Source organism: Saccostrea echinata, unplaced genomic scaffold (genome assembly GCF_033153115.1).
Source record: "Saccostrea echinata isolate AGI-Se365-2 ecotype Australia unplaced genomic scaffold, CSIRO_AGI_Sech_v1 ptg000029l, whole genome shotgun sequence".
Lineage (NCBI taxonomy): Eukaryota > Metazoa > Mollusca > Bivalvia > Ostreida > Ostreidae > Saccostrea > Saccostrea echinata.
This window is the reverse complement of record NW_026889778.1, coordinates 29,243,275-29,263,257: the sequence shown is the minus strand read 5'-3', so window position 1 is coordinate 29,263,257 and position 19,983 is coordinate 29,243,275. Positions and strand designations below refer to the sequence as shown.

Genomic DNA, 19,983 nt, shown 5'->3' with positions numbered 1-19,983 from the left:
GTTGCGTTGCATTACCGAAAATTATAAAACTGGTCAAAAAATATTTTATCTTTTATTTTCAAATAAAAAAAAAAAATAGATATCATTACCAAAAACTCAAAATGATATACCATTTAAGGCCTTCAAGCACAACAGAAGAAGTTTGAAACAGCATGTAGAAATACAGTTACTTTGTATTTGGGGCATTTTATTTCACTTTGAACTCTAAATACTCTGCGGTAACTGACATGCAAATTTTCATGCTGATTAAGAGGCATTTTAAATTGAATGTGAATACTGCTAATTACTAAATAAATTAAATTAAATTATCCTGCTCAAAATTATCGTTCATCTCTATGAGAAGGGGGTGGGGGGTTCACTTACTAAATTTTCAATAATGATATATAATGGAAAACTCATGTTCTGTCAACATATTTCGATATGCATGTACTTATCTGGCTAACATTCACTTTTTTTTTTCCAAATGACCGTAGACAGAAGTCATTACACATCATCTTGTGACTATACACCACTTTTCTTAGTACAGGAAAGCGGGATTTAATAACATGTAATATAGCCTAGAGCGTTGAGATTAAAAAAAGCTCTCTCTACAATTTAAGTACACATAAAATATAATCAACAAATACCATCTAAAAGTACACAAACAAACAGCATGGAAAAAAAACTTTCATAAGTTTATTTTTGAGGATGAACTTGAGAGCCGTGATGTAGAAATCACAGATAAGTTGTCTATCATGAGATGTTCCCAGCCTATCATAGAAGACAGACTATACTTAATCCAATACTAAGGCCACTCCAGTGTTTTCCTGTCCAATGCATTAATATAAGTAAATGTCTTAAGGACCTTGGTTTATTATTTGACATGCTTCTTTCTAACATAAACATATGTTTTGTTTATTCTTCACAGATACTGAAAAAGGAAGTATGTATTTATGTCACAACATAACCCATAATTATACAAGTTTATGCACAAGATAGAGATTTTGTGTAATATGTCACATGAAAAAAAAAAATACTTAAATTATACTCAAAATTTTAAACTTAGAAATACTTCCAGAAAATGTTTATCTTTCCAATTGGTATGAGATTTTTATGTGTACCTCTCTTATAATCATGATAAGAACAAAGTGCACACAAGCTTGAATTTCATTAAATTTTATGCGGAAACACAAAATCAATGTTGAATGAAGTATATATGCCTCATATGTACTGTGTATATAATTCTCCTTGAAACACTTCAGCTTTCCTGAATTATTAATGTATAATCCGAAAAATAATTTTCCAGATTTAAGAGGCATATTCAAAGTTTCTCACATACTTACACATATACTTCAATTGGACCATCAAACCACATAAATTAGGGGGGTTTTTTTGTTTTGTTTTTGTGGGGTTTTTTCCAACACAAACATTTCTCTTTTCTTTCCCAAACATACTCCTATGGGCATGAGCCTGTTATCTTAGTAACAAGTTCATGACTCCAGATCACGGAAAACCATTGGTTCAAGGACAGCAGTAATCTCTAGCAAAAATCTATTTATATTTGAGTCAAAATTATACTTCAGCATAATTTGCAACCCGTCTTTAAAAAATAATAAAAATAATTGCCAACTAATTTTGAGATAAGAGAAAAGCTCTTTAGTCAAGCTATAATGCTAAACAGGATAGACAGTCCATAGTATCTGTACTCATGTTTAGGCTAAAGGATAGACAATAGATGAACATAGTATCAGTACTCATGTCTAAGCTAAAGATAGACAATGGATGATCATAGTATCTGTACCCATGTCTAGGCAAAAGGATAGACAATAGATGAAAGGATAGACAATAGATGATCATGGTATCTGTACTCATGTCTAGGCTAAAGGATAGACAACAGACTATCATAGTATCTGTACTCATGTCTAGGTTAAAGATAGACAATAGACAATCATAGTCTCTGTACCCATGTCTAGGCTAAGGGATAGACAATAGATGAACATAGTATCTGTACTCATGTCTAAGTTAAAGATAGACAATAGACAATCATAGTATCTGTACTCATGTCTATGCTAAAGGATAGACAATAGATGAACATAGTATCTGTAGTCATGTCTAGGTTAAAGGATAGACAACAGATGAACATAGTATTGTACTCATGTCTAAGTTAATGGATAGACAGTAAATGAACATAGTATCTGTACTCATGTCTAGGCTAAAGGATAGATAATAAATGAACATAGTATCTGTACTCATGACTAGGCTAAAGGATAGACAGTAAATGAACATAGTATCTGTACTCATGACCAGGCTAAAGGATAGACAGTAAATGGACATAGTATCTGTACTCATGACTAGGCTAAAGGATAGACAGTAAATGAACATAGTATCTGTACTCATGTCTAGGTTAATGGATAGACAGTAAATGAACATAGTATCTGTACTCATGACTAGGCTAAAGGATAGACAGTAAATGAACATAGTATCTGTACTCATGTCTAGGTAAATGGATAGACAGTAAATGAACATAGTATCTGTACTCATGACTAGGCTAAAGGATAGACAGTATATGAACATAGTATCTGTACTCATGACTAGGCTAAAGGATAGACAGTAAATGAACATAGTATCTGTACTCATGACTAGGCTAAAGGATAGACAGTAAATGAACATGTTATCTGTCTAAGCTTCAGAGATAAGATTCAATTAGATTTCAAGTCTCACAATCCTTATAACCTTGAAGTCATGACTTTGAGGTTACCACACCAATTGGGTATTTGTAAAACATGATCCACATCAAAAGATAGATTACAAATTGTGGACTTTGTATGAAAAAAACCTTGTCCTTAGAGATAATTCTCCAGTGAAAGTATCTGCACCCTTTGGTTAGAACAGAATTTTTTTTAAACTATGATCAATATCTATGCCTTGAGTAATGATTTCTGCATTATCTCAAATACTGTAGATTCCTTATTTTACATGAGTACTTAATATCGTGAAATGGACCAAAAACATCAAATCACAAGAACAATAATTCGCGATTGGGTTATTTACCTCGAAAATTTACATACATTAAAACACCATAAAAATAAAAGCAAGTAAATTTATATTTATTTCATGAGTGGTGCTTCTCGCATAATTATGCAATAATTTATTCCTCGCATATATTTAGGAATCTACAGTTACTGTAAACAAATAAAGAAAAAAGTTGTTTCAAAAGTTGCTAAATATTGGGCCAAGTAAGACATAGGTGGGTCTGAAACTCTTGAACCAAGCGACAATTCTTAAATTTTGGTATGGAACCCGTTTTCTCATAATCACAGTGCATAAAGTTTGTATGTTAAATGCTAAGAAATAAAGAAAAAAATTATGAATTTCAATATGACCAACTTTTCTCCACCCTGGAGCCTGGACCCAAAGTATATGAATTTAACAATTTTCTTCCTGCAAGATGTCTCTGATTTTAATATAACATTAGCTGGAATTTTTTTTACTGGATGTCGTCCATAAAGATCACATTTTTTTATGGCTTCCTTCATTCCCAGACACTATAAACCAAATATAGTTGATATCAGTTTAGCCATTTAAGAAAAAAAGCTTGAAAAAAAAAAGATTTTTTGGTTCTCAAATGACACATTGACACAGAGAGCAAAAGGTCACCTGAAATCCTTGGTATTAATGCCTACAAACTTGACACTGCACAATAAAAAATGCTTATTACAAAGTGCTAGGGATGAATATTTTTGCTTTATTATTAATGTAATTTGTTATGTCTGTTAAGTTTTCATAATTTGTGACGGGGGTCCTCCCTGTCACTGGCACTGATTAATAATTACGATTGTTTTTATTTACATAGTTTATTTACATATTTACAACACACGCAATATATTTATAGTAATACGCAAAGTTCACAATTATAAGATACATCCACTCTCAATGACTTCCAAACTCATTCTCCACTCTTGTTATCACATGTTCTCAGGGCATGCCCATACCAAATCTCTTACTCCCCAGTTTCTCACACAAATCAACCTAATGCTCACTTTCATCTCTCAGAACTCTATCAAACATAATAAACAAACGACAACAGAACTGACATAGTAACAAATTATAAATTCATGCTTGCTCAACTCTCTTTCTCTCCAACTAGCTAAAATGACACCCATGGGAAACAGGGCTACAACGCCTGCCTCGTGCACCTGCAACCTTATCAGACCTTCTAACTCTCTCATTTATTTACATTTAATTAACTTGGGGGATAGCTCTGTGAGATACCTCCCTTCCTAAGTGTGGCATCCCGACACACTAATATAATTAGTAGACTGATAATGACAATTTGATACTGTTTACATAATTATCTGTCTATACCAGAATCACACATTTGTTTATAGTAACTGAAGATAGTGACCTTATTACACACATACATGCAGAAATAATAAAATAGTTTAACATGCATATACATTTCATGTTTTACCTTTTTCTTTTGATTTTCAAGTTTTATCTTTACATTTTTTTTAAATGTTTATTTTAGAATATTAGATATACACACTCTACGTATATACACTAAAAGTAGTTATTTCTTTGACTGAATGAAATCTTGCACAATTCTAAAGTCTTTAATTTTGTTTTCACTCAGCCACTGGGTATGTCCATTCTCGAACTGCACAAAATAATGTTTTTCTAAACGTTTTGACTCGTTTCTCGACCGCATCATATCCAGTACCTTGACAATCGGTCCGTTGTCGTCGACTGTTTCATCTTCGTATTCTACGTCCTCGTCTGAGATACAGTCGTGATCAGGACGGTCATTAGGATCGAGATACGGCTTCATCCTGTTAGCATGCGCTGTCAAAGTCCTTGATTTGTGATCAGGATCCTGTAGTCTGTAGGTGACATCAGATAATCTCTCAACGATCTCGTACGGCCCATGCCAATTGTGTGTAAGTTTAGGGGAAGTCCAGGTTTAGTTGTAGGTGTGAATAACCATATTTTGTCACCTTTAATGTAATGAGTCTCTTTTGCTGACCGGTCATGACGTTCCTTCTGGTTTTGTTGACATTTTTGTAAGTTCTCTTTGACTAGCGTGTAGGCCTCTTGAAGGCGGACTTTTGCTTCCTCCTTATAGTCATCTGCTACAGCCTATGAGAATGTTGGTGGGCATAGCGCAGCTTCAATAGGTAAAACAGGATCTCGTAAGTGCATAAGGTAGAAGGGTGACTCCTTTGTAGACTCGTGGATAGTGGTCCTGTATGCGAACAGTATGTATGGTATAAATGTATCCCAGTCACGCTGATGTCCAGACACATACATTGACAACATCGTTGTGAGTGTCCCATTGAAGTGTTCCACTAGACCGTTGGTCTCCGGGTGGTAGGCAGTAGTAAAAGTTTTCCTGGTATTTGTCAATTTACAGATTTCCTTTATCAGATTTGATCTAAAGTTCTTACCATTATCTGATAGTAGTTCTCTAGGCGCTCCATGACGACACACTACCTCCTCTACAAAAAGTCGTGCAGTAGTTTCTGCATCTGCATTATTTACAGCAAATACCTCGGGCCATCGAGTTAGGTAGTCACTGAACACAATAATGTACTTGTTGGACTTGTAGGTTGGCGGGAATGGTCCAAGAACATCTACGGCAACTCTGTCAAATGGTCCATTAACCGTTGGTAGCGGGTTCAGTGGGAACTTTGGTCTGTTCTTCGGCGATTTCTTGGTGGCACAGTCTACGCATGATCTACACCAGAACTCTACATCTGAATACATCCCCTTCCAGTGAAATCTCTCTTGGACCTTGTCATACGTTTTCTGGAAGGAGAGATGTCCTGCTGTCAGATCGTCGTGACAGGCATACATGACTTCATCTATCATGCTCCTTGGAATGGCTATTTGGCGTCTAATAGCTTGGCGTCGTCTATGAGATCCAGGCTGCCAAAGGTGGTATAGCAGACCGTCCTGTCTGAGTTCATAATCACCAGATAATATTACCGTTTCAGGGCCTTTGAGGATAATTCCGACAACTCCCCCTTCTCTAAGTAGTTAATGATAGCTGCTAGGAGAAGGTCATTTTTCTGACGGTGGCGGATGTCCTGATATGACCTTTCTGGTATTACATCTGTGTCTGCTTTAGCACAGGTGGCTGCTACAGAGGATTCGAATTCGAGCGTCTGCGTTTTGATGAACTTTTCCAGGTCGGTGTTTTATGGTTATATCATACTCTTGAAGAGTTAATGACCACCGTGCTAGGCGTCCAGCTGGATTCTTAATGTCCATAAGCCACCGTAATGGGTTATGATCAGTTATCACAGTAAATTTCCGGCCAAATAGATAGTGTCTAAAGTATTTCACACTCCACACAATGGCTAATGCCTCTTTTTCGATAACTGCATAGTTCTGTTCATTTTGTTTTAGACTTCTACTCGCATACGCTATTGTCCGCTCACCATCTGGACCTTCTTGGGCTAGTACTGCACCTACACCAGTGTCACATGCATCAGTATACAGTACAAAAGGGAGTGAGAAATCTGGATATCTAAGAATAGGAAAGCTTGTCAAGGCCGATTTGAATAATTCAAAAGCACTCTCGCAGTTATTGTCCCAGATAAATTCAACACCTTTCCTTAAGAGCTTGTGTAAGGGCGCGGCCTTACTAGCAAGGTCTTTTATAAACTTACGGTAGTACGAGATAAGTCCCAAAAAGCTTCTAAGTTCACTATCATTTGTTGGCCTCGGAAAGTTGTGAATCGACTTGACTTTCTCCGTGTCCGGTGATATTCCCTCAGCTGAGACCTTGTGTCCAAGGAACGTGACCTCCATTTTCCCGAAGTAACACTTCTGCACTTTTAGCTTTAACCCCGAATTCTCAAATCGTTTTAGCACTTCCTCGAGTCTTTCGACATGGTCGGAAATAGTTTCCGAGAAGACAATTACGTCGTCTATATACACAAGACACGTGTTCCACAGTAATCCTGAAAGCACAGAGTCCATAAGTCTCTGGAATGTTGGCGCACTGTTACACAGTCCGAACGGCATATAATTATATTCATAATGCCCTCCAAAAAAGGAAAACGCTGTCTTTTCTCTGTCACTTTCCTTAATCGGAACTTGGTGGTACCCTTGACATAAATCTAAGACACTGAAGTACTTGGACTTATTTAGTGCATCTAGTATTTCGTCGATCCTAGGGAGAGGGTAAACGTCCTTTTTGGTGACTTCATTTATTTTATGAAAATCAATGCACATGCGGATCTTGCCATCTTTCTTCGGCACCAAAACGATTGGGGCGGAGTACGGACTCTTAGATGGTCGCACAATTCCATTAGCGCACATGGTTTCTATCTGAGATTCCAGTAATTTCCGTTGGCTGTGAGGAATCCTATAAGGCCTCAAGTGAATAGGTTTACTGTCCCCTGTATCTATTGAATGTTCCACTAGATCTGTCCTCCCTAACTCATTATCATTGAAAGCAAATACCTTTCTATACTTCTCTAGTACCTTAGTAATAGACTTGCATTCTGTTTCATCTAAATCACTCGATACACAGAAATCACTAATTTCTTTCTCATCAGACTCAACACACTCACTTATCTCAATCCCATTCAAGTTCTCATAATTACATGCATCTTGCACACTCTCACTAACTGAACTTGCATTAGGACTAAATGAAATACACTCACCATTTATATACAAAGAATCATTTGCAACATCAATATAGCATGCACAGTCTCTCAGAATATCCAAGCCTAGAATACAATTGTACGGGAAATCCCAAGCAACAAATGCATTATACACAATATCAGTTTTTTCACCAATTCTTATCCTAAAGTCGCATTTTCCAATTATGTCAACACGGTTGCCCGTTGCCGATGTGATACTCACTCCCCCAGCCGGCACCATACTACTCTGGTCTGCGAATTCTTCGCTTACAATCGTGACACTAGAACCGGTGTCGATCAACATCGAAGCACATTTATTATTCACATCTCCTATAATTTTGGCGGTACAAAATTTAGGATTCAACTGACATGACACAATATTTTCACATACATATTTCACAATTTCAACACTTTTTTCACTATTCCCGGAGGAATTTTCTTCCTTTATTTTACGCGACCGGCTCTCTCTAGGAGGGTATTTGAACTCCGCTGATCCTTTACCTCCACACAAAAGGGCGGACTTTAGTTTCCCGAATTGGTGTTCCTTTGCTCATTACATCGGATCGCTATGTGTCCCACTTTTCGACAGTTGTTACAGATCGGTCTCCCGTCGGTAGTTCTAAGGTATCGGTCTGGTCTTGAACGGAATCCACGGCCTCTTCCTCGAAGGTTTTGTCCCCAAGTCGGCGGAACATATTGTCGCTTAGAGGTAAATCGTCCTATCTCGGTAGCCATCACCGACACTTTAGCTGTGAGTTCTGCAAGGGACTTTTCCAGCTCCTCTGTTCTTGTAGAGCTGCATGACGTAGCTGCCACTTTTGTTCTGGCCATCGGGGCATCCACCAGGAAGTTGTTACACTCCTCTCTCTTTGCATGTCTGAAAGCTTCCTCGAATGTTTTAGGATTGGAAAGTAAAACATACCTCTTGATTTCAGGCTTTAACCCTTGAACGAAATGTTCCTTAGTGAGGGTTTCTTTTTGCCGTCCAGGCATGTCCATGTACGCATGTGTAGCGAGCTTTGTTATGTTTGTGGCATAATCCTCTACAGTTTGCATTTCTGCCTGTTTGTATCCGAATAAGTTAGAATAATACAATGACTGAAGTTCTTTCAGAATAAATCTTTCTCGCAGAGCATCACAAACTGAGCGATAGTCATCTTTGACATAATCGTCTAAGGATTCATAGTAATCCGCTGCCTGGTCACGAAGGAATGCAGGTATTGTTATGCATTTCCTTTCATCAGTCCAAAAATTAGCTCTAGATATTCGATCAAAGTTTTTAATCCAAGAATCAAAATCCTCTTCAAGTTTCCCGAAGAATGGAACTGGCGTTATTAAGGTGGATGAATGTCTAACGTCAGGAACAACTTCAGGAATAACGTCCTCAATTGGGTCTTGTCTCTTTTTCCGCAGCATTTTCTTCACAAGATTTGAACAAGGGTTAATATTCCAAAATATCCGTTAAGTTATCCCACCAATGCCACCATAATATGTGACGGGGGTCCTCCCTGTCACTGGCACTGATTAATAATTACGATTGTTTTTATTTACATAGTTTATTTACATATTTACAACACACGCAATATATTTATAGTAATACGCAAAGTTCACAATTATAAGATACATCCACTCTCAATGACTTCCAAACTCATTCTCCACTCTTGTTATCACATGTTCTCAGGGCATGCCCATACCAAATCTCTTACTCCCCAGTTTCTCACACAAATCAACCTAATGCTCACTTTCATCTCTCAGAACTCTATCAAACATAATAAACAAATGACAACAGAACTGACATAGTAACAAATTATAAATTCATGCTTGCTCAACTCTCTTTCTCTCTAACTAGCTAAAATGACACCCATGGGAAACAGGGCTACAATGCCTGCGTTGTGCACCTGCAACCTTATCAGACCTTCTAACTCTCTCATTTATTTACATTTAATTAACTTGGGGATAGCTCTGTGACATATGCTTTATACAACAAAATCACTTCACAGTAAGCATGAATTCATTATCAGTGTGTTCTCCATAAGTCTGCATGCATGCTTTACTTTTTAGTTTTATAATTTCATCTCATTGTAAGAAATATTTCACACAGTCTAGAACAAAAAATTACTGTGTTTAAAACACTGGGAGATGGAAAACATCTAAATTAGTAGAAGTATCCACAAAGTTCCTGGTTGAAAAAGTAAGTTATTCTTGAGAGTGTTGAAGAAATTATGAGGAAGTAGAAACAGAAAGAAATCATTATCAGAACTGCATGATTACATGTATATTTGACATGACCATGTCAATGTGTGAACTTTGTTCCATATCACCTGGGTGGTCTTTTTTACACAGTTTCTGTACCTTTAATTGATTATTAACAGCACTTGAGATGTAAGGCACAGGAATGGATTAATTTGATTCAATATTAGAAATGCCTTTATTTTTCCCTTACTACATGAAGTTTTCCTCAAAATTAAGAGTTTCTTAAAAAAAAAACAAACAATAAACCATTATTCCTTTTAGAGACTTTAGATATGATAGAAAATTTTAACAGCAATACAACTAAGTAACATTTAGGAAAGATACAAGTATAAATCAGGCTTGTGCTCAGTATCTTAAGATTTATAACCATGTGTATAGAGAAACTCCAACTGATAGGTTTAATTGATCAATAAATCTTCTTTCATTCTTCTCTAATTGGAAATTTCTTATAAGGAAATATGTACCTATAAAATTTTGAAAAATTATGTGTATTATTTTGGGGATATCTTTTCCAAGAAAAATTCAATTTTTCTGTTTATACAAAATCTTATACACTAGATACTCGTATGTAACATGTTCAGTGGTGGCAATTATTTTGTAAAAATAATTTTATAACTGTACTTGATTGATAAACAAACAATTATAATTATCTATAATTAAATTAACAACTATCACAATTCCAAACACACAAACTATTGGCTATAAATTTGCATAGATGGTGGTTTTTGTGCCTATTAAATTTGAGCTAACAATTGACGACTTTGGCATTTTATAATTATTTAAGTTGGTAGTCACACATTAAGCCAATGTCAGATGCTGTACACAGTCACTGATGAATTGTAAATCCAAGACTAAGTTAACAGGTCTAAATCATACCGCTGGAAAAAAAGTCCAAGACATTAAAACTCAGCAATGACCTCTGAACTCAGCACAGGAATTCTCAGCGAACATAAAAGGCATATAATTTCTCCATGACAGAATGATTGCTCAATTTCAACTGCTAACAATTCCTTCAATACATTCTTCTCAAACTTTACAATCACTTGTATATAAATTCATACTAGAATAGATTTAGACTTGGGTGCTTTAATTGTACACAACTACTAACCAAACACTGTGTAATATTTCTTAGCTTGAAGATGGCTATTGGAGATGAGACATAAATTCATGTGTCATGTATCCCTCTTTAGTAAAACCAGAGTGGCTTGTGGAGTTCATTAAAAATTCATACCATCCTCTCTATTGGAATTTACATATTAGTTAAGTTTAAACAAACACTAGATCAAATATTGCGTAAGAATTTAATTTTTAATAAATTTACACACCAGCAATTTTTAATTAGGATTTGGTGTTCATTGCAGTTTAAAATGACAAACGAATCATTCAAGCCTACACAGCTACTACCATACTACATCACCACAGGACTCTATACCATTATATTATGTATAAAAATTGGGACATTTTAAAACTTTATGATGTACAGGTGTGAGAAACATATAGTTGGAAGACTTCTCTTTATCAAAAATACCAATAGGAAGAGCATCTTGAACCAATTTGATGCAGAAGTATTTTTATAATATTTAACCTGATCTACTATAAGTGCCAACACAGTTCACCAAAACTGATAATTCATGCAAAGAATATACCTTGTTGTAGTCTCTATCTGTATATCTTTAATCAGATACATTATGTTACTAAAATAGAAATTTAACCTTCAAAATCAACAGCTGCATCTATATAATACCTTACAATATGGGAAGTGAAGGTTTTGATGACAATCAAAACTAAGACAAATTATCAGCCTTATTTACATTTTGAGCAGATGACCCTCAAATTTATTCTCAATGTGTCTGTGTTATAAAACTTCTGGTTTGTCAAATGCACTTTAAATTTATAAATTCACAAATCTGAAACAGTTAACTTTGACCCATATTTTATTATCTTTTTCCTTTCATAACTGAACATTCCTGTAACCTATAAAATGTTCTGTTTTTGTGTTTCCCTGGTTATTTACTGGGCCTAACACTGAAAATCATGCTGGTTCACAATATACATTCCACAAGTAAAACATATATTTTGAACAATTAAAACATATATTTTGAACAATTAATGAAATGCAGCATCAATTGCTCTTAATTGCAGTACTCATATTTTACAGAACAATGAAGGAAGTAATCACGGATTTACAGAAATCACTTATAAACTAACACTGGTCTAACTATTTCCCCTGCCAGTCACAGCTATATATTTTACCCCATTACAGTAAGTATTAAATATATTGAACCAATCCTCGTGAGCGATTTTTTCATAAAAGCCTGTCTATATTGTTTGAGAGCAATGTATTTATTTCCTGGCCATCACATTCCGTCCCATTCATGTACATGGCTTTCTTGCAGCCTATTACAGACATCTGACAGATTATTGTAACTACACTATATGCCTATTCTGTTCTTGTCACCTTCCTTGTCTGTTCTAATCCATCTCTTAATGAGTTATACTGATTTACTTCAATCTCCTCCAGTTTATTGTTTTCTTGGAATATTACAACACATTACCAATCAACTAACTTGGACACTGCATGAACTGAGTGGGTTTTTTTTATAATAAATATGTCACTGTCCAAAGTTCAAGATGTGTGGTTACATTTGAGGACAAAGTCAGCTTTAACAGAAAGTTTACATGAAAAATGGTTGATTTTTTTTTCAATGTCCAGTAAATTCTTAGGTTCTGTGGGCAAACAGTTTGAAAATCTATGTGAATATATAGCAACTTGTAATTTACATAAATTACTCAAGAATGGACATTATGGACGAAGTAGATGAAATTCTTACACACTCAAACTTAGGGAAACTTCCTTCTTAAGGAACTTCTCCAAATCTAGAGATTGTCAAATTTCAGATCTTGACCCTTGCACTGAAATTTCACCTTGTCAACTGAGATAGCATCAGCTGAAAGCACTCCATTTACCAGAGACTATACAGAACTGGTTCGCTGTTGATCATATTTTTTTGAATCACTCAAATGATTGCTCATTAGATAGCTTTCATAAAATGCATTGAGAAAAACCCAAACTCAAAGTTGATTGTAAATGCCTTAGTTCAGATACTGTTCTAAAACATTTCAATCTGCAAACCATTAATTTTCATACCAGACATGTCACTACAGTTGAAGTGTAACTGGATACCCTATTTGAAGTTCTCTTTTTAGTAGTATGATTTTAAGATCTGAAACTGCATGATAGGCATATTGCATTACCCTTAATCTTTTCTGATTGAGACGCTTTTTCATTTTGTTCACTTTAAAACTCCATATTCTGCATAAATATGGTTACCTGTAACTGGAACAACTAGGAACAAGAGCTTAGTCTAAAACTTAACACACCTCATATAATAATATAACCTCAATATTTATGAAAGAAAGGAATACTTAAATGTTCAACAATAATATACCTAGTATCTTTATACCACTTTTTGGCTAAAAAATTTAGGATGCATTTCTGGTCAAAGATACCATCCACACCTGTTCATGCTTAGATTAAGCTCTCTTAATAATAACTATGTGTTTTAATATATAAAGGTGGTCTACATGTATGTGTAAACTGTATGTTAAAAATGGTCAAAACACCTAAATTATTTGTTTTTTTTATCATTTTTACATTCTTTGGCTGTTTATTGAAAATATATCCTAAATGAACTTTCATGTAGATGTAAAACAATAAAAATTCCCCTTCATAGACTAGATTGAGGAAAAGAAAATAAGGAAAGAGGAAAGAGAAATCTCCTTTCTATGACTGCAAATCATGTCAGTTACTCTAAAGGTAGTGAGAGTTTTACAACAGATTTAAGCTAAGAGTTTGAACAGCAGTCTTCTAAAAATAGTAAACACAACATGAGGTTTTGACATTCACTTGTTATAGGTGCTGGTGGGAAATCTCTGATGAGACTGTACCTCTACTGGTTTGTACTTATAACAAAGGAAGAGAAAGGTAGCTCTGACTTGAAACGATGACAACAGCAATAAATAGAATAATGATGCTTGGTTTAGTCTCTCTTTCCAAAGAATTTCACAGAAATTTCTAATGTAAGTAGCCAAGGCAACACCATTCAAAATCAAAAATCAATGAACAGAATTGTGAATCTCTGTGTAGTCTACTTACAAGTGTAAAAAGTATCATTTAAATCAGACCAAATATGTAGGAAAAATAACATTTTTAAAAAATTTCCCAATTCTTTTTTTTTTTAGTAACCACTGCAACACCATTCGTTGAAATCATAAACTCAATACATAGTTATGTGTCTTAGTGTAGTCTCACAGAAGTTTCACTGAAATCAGTCCAAAACTGTAGGAAGGGGACATTTTAAAAGAATTTCACAGAAATTTTTACTTTTAGTAACCATGGCAATACCTTTCACCAAAATCAAAAACCAATAAGCAAAGTGATGTATCTTAGCGTAGACTACTTTTGTAGAAAATTTTACTGAAATAAGACCAAGAGTAGCATTTTTGAAGAATATCACAGAAATTTCTATTTTTAGTAACCATGGCAACACCACTCATAAAAGTCAAAACCAATAATAGAATCACATATTTTTGAGGAGTCTACTTTAGTAGAAAGTTATATCAAAATGGAACTAAATCTGTAGGAGGAGTAACATTTTGCAAACTTGGGGATAGAATGCACTTTACAGTTTTGGTACTATAAGAAGGCTGGTTAGGGGCTTAAGAGCTGTGATCTAATTTCCCAAGACTTTTAACAAATAAGCAGATGGACAACGGATACCTTACTATCAAATAAGCTCTTCTGGTCTCTGACCAGTAGAGCTAGTAATCTATGAAAACTTTATATGGGAAATAAATGACTGCATGATTTGTGTTCCTTGGGATTACATTATACTAAACAATATCTCAATACTCCCAATAAATTCAGGTTAAGTTAGACTTCTTTTTTTATGTTATAGATGCTTAATCTTGTCCATGTCAATTTCTAGTGTCCTAATCAAAAGTTCCAGACAGTAACAAATGACATAATCAAAAGTTCCAGATAGTAACAAATGACATAATCAAAAGTTCCAGATAGTAACAAATGACATAATCAAAAGTTCCAGATAGTAACAAATGGCATAATCAAAAGTTCCAGACAGTAACAAATGACATAATCAAAAGTTCCAGATAGTATCAAATGACATAATCAAAAGTTCCAGATAGTAACAAATGACATAATCAAAAGTTCCAGATAGTAACAAATGACATAATCAAAAGTTCCAGATAGTAACAAATGACATAATCAAAAGTTCCAGATAGTAACAAATGACATAATCAAAAGTTCCAGATTGTAACAAATGATATAATCAAAAGTTCCACATAGTATCAAATAACATAATCAAAAGTTACAGATAGTAACAAATGACACATTAATCAAAAGTTCCAGATAGTAACAAATGACATAATCAAAAGTTCCAGACAGTAACAAATGACATAATCAAAAGTTCCAGATAGTATCAAATTAGGTAAGATTAAAATCTGACATTGAGACATTCATTTGCTACAAAATAAATCAAGTGATAATCTACATTTGTAAACAAATTTTAATAAAAGTAATTTCTCTGTTGTTTATTGGCATTTGAGATGAAATAGGAAAATTTCAAAAGTAACACAAACTTCAAAACAAAATTTATAATTCAATCTAAACCACAGTTGTTATCATCATATATATCTCAGCACTATGCATTTATCTGAATCATTCTTGGATAACTATGAACAAGCATTGGTTGTATTTACAGAATTATTGAACAAGCATTGGTTGTATTTACAGAATTATTTCTACTTTATATGGCAAGTTTTAAAAGAGATGAAAATGACACTTTCAACCCCTTTCCATCCTATCCATGGCACCTATTAAAGGGGTTCAATTAATTTGGAAGGTGGGACACAGGCATTGATGCAAACACCTCTAGTGAAAAGTGGAGGGGAGGGAATAATTCTTGCTAATTTCAAAAGGGAGAACTGCACAAACTGGTTCACATATATACAGGTTTGCAAGCAAATTAAGTGACCCCCTTCAACATCTATCAAATCTTAATATTTAATTGTCTCTGGAAATGAGGTCATACCAATATTATTGATGCTTATAAACCTAAGTCAACATATAAAACATAACTCATTCTCTTCTGTGACATTACCAAATATTGTCAGAGTTTTAGAAAACAAGAAGTCTCTGATTAGTCCGTAGCCCTACTTATTTTTACTTAAAGTAAATCTAAAACTAGAGGTACTATGAACATTGAGCTCACAAAATGAAACAACTTCCATATGAGTACAATGACAAAATCTATATTTTGCTACGAAAAATAAATAGGAGTTGCATAATGGCACTATGTAATAAAGATTCAGTGAAAGTCTTATTAAATTTTTATTCAGTGGTTTAGGAGGGTAAAAGATGGGCATGCCAAGTGATACAGATGTAGAGAGAGAGGGACTTACAGACAGAAGGACAGACACCCCATCACTATATACCCCTCCTTTTTTGAGCAGGGGGTATACTAACATTTCACTTAATTGCATGACCGATGATGGACACTTTGCCATCCCTTAATCTCTTCTGGGCAATGACTGGTAGTGTTAACAAGAGGCCCATGGGCCACATTGCTCACCTGAGCACTGTGGCTAGGAAAAAAAGCAAAAATCAGTTCAGTATTGAAAACCTTAAATGCATAAGTGGTCTCCACCTACCCCTAAACTAGTGGTAGTGGAGGGGGAGGGGGGTTATGATTTGAACAAAATTGAATCGACACTAGCTAAGGATGCTTATATACTTCTTTGACTAACTGTGGCTTTTTTTCTACAAGTTTGACTTTCATTGTGGCCCCACCCTACCCCCAGGGGTCATGATTTGAACAAACTTGAATCTACACCACCTTACGATGCTTTCATATAAATATAACCAATCATAGCTTTGCTGTTCTTGAGAAAAAGATTTTTGAAGATTGTTCCTAATGTTCTCCTATGTAAAACTTTGATCGTCCATTGTGGCCCCACCCTACCCCCGGGGGTCATGATTTGAACAAATTTGAATCTACACTACCTGTGGATGCTTCCATATAAATATGACTTATCATAGATTTGCTGTTTTTAAGAAGAAGATTTTTTCTATATATTCCTATGTAAAACTTTGATTGTCCATTGTGGCCCCACCCTACCCCCAGGGGTCATGATTTGTACAAACTTGAGTCTTCACCACCTGAGGATGATTCTAAATGAGTTTCATTTTTCCTGGCCCATTGGTTCTTGAGAAGAAGATTTTTAAAAGATCCCATTAATTTTTCACAATTTTGTAATTATCTCCCCTTTGAAGAGGATGTGGCCCTTTATTTGAACAAACTTGAATCCCCTTCACCCATGGATACTCTGTGCCAACTGAAGTTTGGTTGAAATTGAGAAGATGAAATAGTGAAAAGTTAACAACGACGACAGACAACGGACAAATTTCAATCAGAAAAGCTCACTTGAGCCTTTGGCTCAGGTGAGCTAAAAATGAAAGATTAGTTTACATTTTTTCTATTTAACTGAAAAAAATGTATGAGTAAATAGTTTCTGTGACAATATTATGTGCTTACTGGTGATAAAATATGCAGTAGTATTAAAACGAGTCATCAACTTCTCAATAGAGAATAGTTTTCTAGATTACTTATAATCATTGTTTATGCATTTCACTATTGTGCTAAATCATTAAAACATGCATCTATTTTATATTCAAAATTAAAGGTTAATTATCATTCTGCAAATTGTATTCATGACAGCTCCGGATTACAGTTTTTCTAGATTCCCTGAAATTATTCATTTGCAGAAAAATTTGACTTTGAAAATTATCATAAAATCACACTTAACAAGTGGTAAAAAGTGACAAGACAGCGCGTAATCTCTACAGTCAACAGACAGGATGCGACATCCTTTTTGACACGGTTCAAACGAAACATGTCATGCAGCTCCGTTGGTCAACCTTGTCAATGGTGAATATTTCTTGTGATAAAAACTTTATACACTTACCGACTCCATAATTGTCCTTTGCTGGTCTCCATACACCATCGTCCATCTTATCTCGGTTTAATCGATATTTACTTCCTCATTTTTCGTCGTGTTCATTTTGTACATTTGCTTCCCTCCATATCCAGTTTTACCAATCTGTTTTTGTCACGTGATATAAAATGTCAAAGGTCATTTGAATTTAAGCACTGTGTAAAACTAGAAACCAGCTGTGATTGACGAGCGATGTACTGTCAGAAACGGAAGTTTTGATTGACCTCGACAGAGACGATATGAAAAAATAAACTTCATTTATTTAAATCTATTACACTCAATTTATTTATTTATCTGTTTATTTTTTTATTTAGTTGATTATTTATTTATTTATTTATTTATTTATTTATTTATTTATTTATTTATTTATCTATTTATTGTTAAGACATTCATAAGGATATCCGATCCTCAACCAGGAAGGGTAACTCTTAAATTTATTAATTTATTTAAAAAGTCTCAAAAAGAAGCTTGAAGTTGAGATATTTTCGTGCAACAATTTTCATTTTATGCATTTCAATATGATTAAAGGTTCTTTAAAATCTATGAAATGGTTTAGTAAAAAGTTGACATTTGTACCACATAAAAGAAAAAAAATAAATTCATTTTTTTAGAGAAATTGAATTTCCTTTAATCCAGCATTAAATACCAATGCTTATTAGCATGATATGAAATTAGACGTGATCTGTGATGTCTAGCAATGATAGCACAAGCATTTTACACTATGTATTATATAACAATTGAAGTAAATAGAAAAACTAAAATACTGTATAAGCATAAAAAAGATGCAAATTTCTCCAAATGCCTGGATTCCTATATTTTTTTTATCCTAAGATATATTTGTTGATCAATTTTCAATTAGAAAATGCACAGATGGTGTTTTTATTCGCATTTCCTGAAAATATATATGAGATTTGATAATTTTCCCTATATAATATGATTAACTATAATGATAACCTTTGAAAAAATACCATGGGTAAATTCACGTTACTCTGTGAAATCAGAGACATTTTTGTGCTCATTTTCAGTTACTTTAAAAGATGATTTTCAGAACCCGAGGATCGGACTTCCTTAAAGCTTTTTGACAGTTGTACAAGTTAAAGTGACAATATTTTTGGTCAAAGGAAATTGTTAATCTAGAGAAAATATTTAAGATAAAATATATTTATTTGATAAATTTACTGAGCATCAATTAATATCAAGTTCATGCATGGATCTAGAAATTCTCGAGTGGGTGCACGAGTAAAAGTTTAGGATTTTAATATGTGCCAGTTCCATTAACTGGAGTATGTTGGTTACAAATGTGAAACAAAGATCGTGATGAGGCAGAAGTACAGGGGCTCAATGTCCAGTTTCAGAATATCTTTCCAGAGGAGAGCAGTGATTACTCCAATAACAAGCATTCTGAGAGTATTGCATTAGCAATACTAGTCCCCTACCGGCAAGTGTAATCTGGTTCCCGTTCAGAATTGAAAATGCCATAATTCCGTCAAAAATCAATGAAGCAGGACGAAATGCAAACTTGATCTATAACTAATCAAGGTAAAGTCACATACCAAAAATCAGCTCAATATCTGAAAGCGTTTAGAAGAAAATTGCGGAAACCCCCTAAAAATTGAAAAGGCCGTAATTCCGTCAAAAATCAATGAAGCGGAACGAAATGCAAACTTGATCTGTAACTCATCAAGATACACTCACATACCAAAAATCAGCTCAAAATCTGCAAGCGTTTAGGAAAAAAAGTGTGGAAAACCACGTGGGACAGACTGACAGACGGACGGACAGACTCAGAGGAAACCTATAGTCCCCTCTGGTTTCATCGGTAGGGGACTAACAAGCATTCTGAGAGTATTGCATTAGCAATACTAGTTCCCTACCGGCAAGTGTAATCTGGTTCCCATTAAGAATTGAAAATGCCATAATTCCGTCAAAAATCAATGAAGCGGAAGGAAATACAAACTTGATCTATAACTTGCATTTCGTTCCGCTTCATTGATTTTTGACGGAATTATGACATTTTCAATTCTTA

General features: G+C 34.5%; 1 protein-coding gene across 4 annotated transcripts in view; it reads right to left on the bottom strand.

The window, feature by feature from the left end:
* LOC133195777 (dedicator of cytokinesis protein 3-like) overlaps positions 1-18,070 on the bottom strand; it is a 63,442-nt gene extending 45,372 nt beyond the window's left edge. For all 4 annotated transcript variants that reach the window (XM_061331712.1, XM_061331714.1, XM_061331713.1 and 1 more), the window contains exon 1: positions 17,928-18,070. In XM_061331712.1, the coding sequence (XP_061187696.1) occupies positions 17,928-17,973 (46 nt within the window). In that variant the 5' untranslated portion in view covers positions 17,974-18,070. The remainder of the gene's footprint in view (positions 1-17,927) is intronic.
* Positions 18,071-19,983: the final 1,913 nt, after the last annotated feature.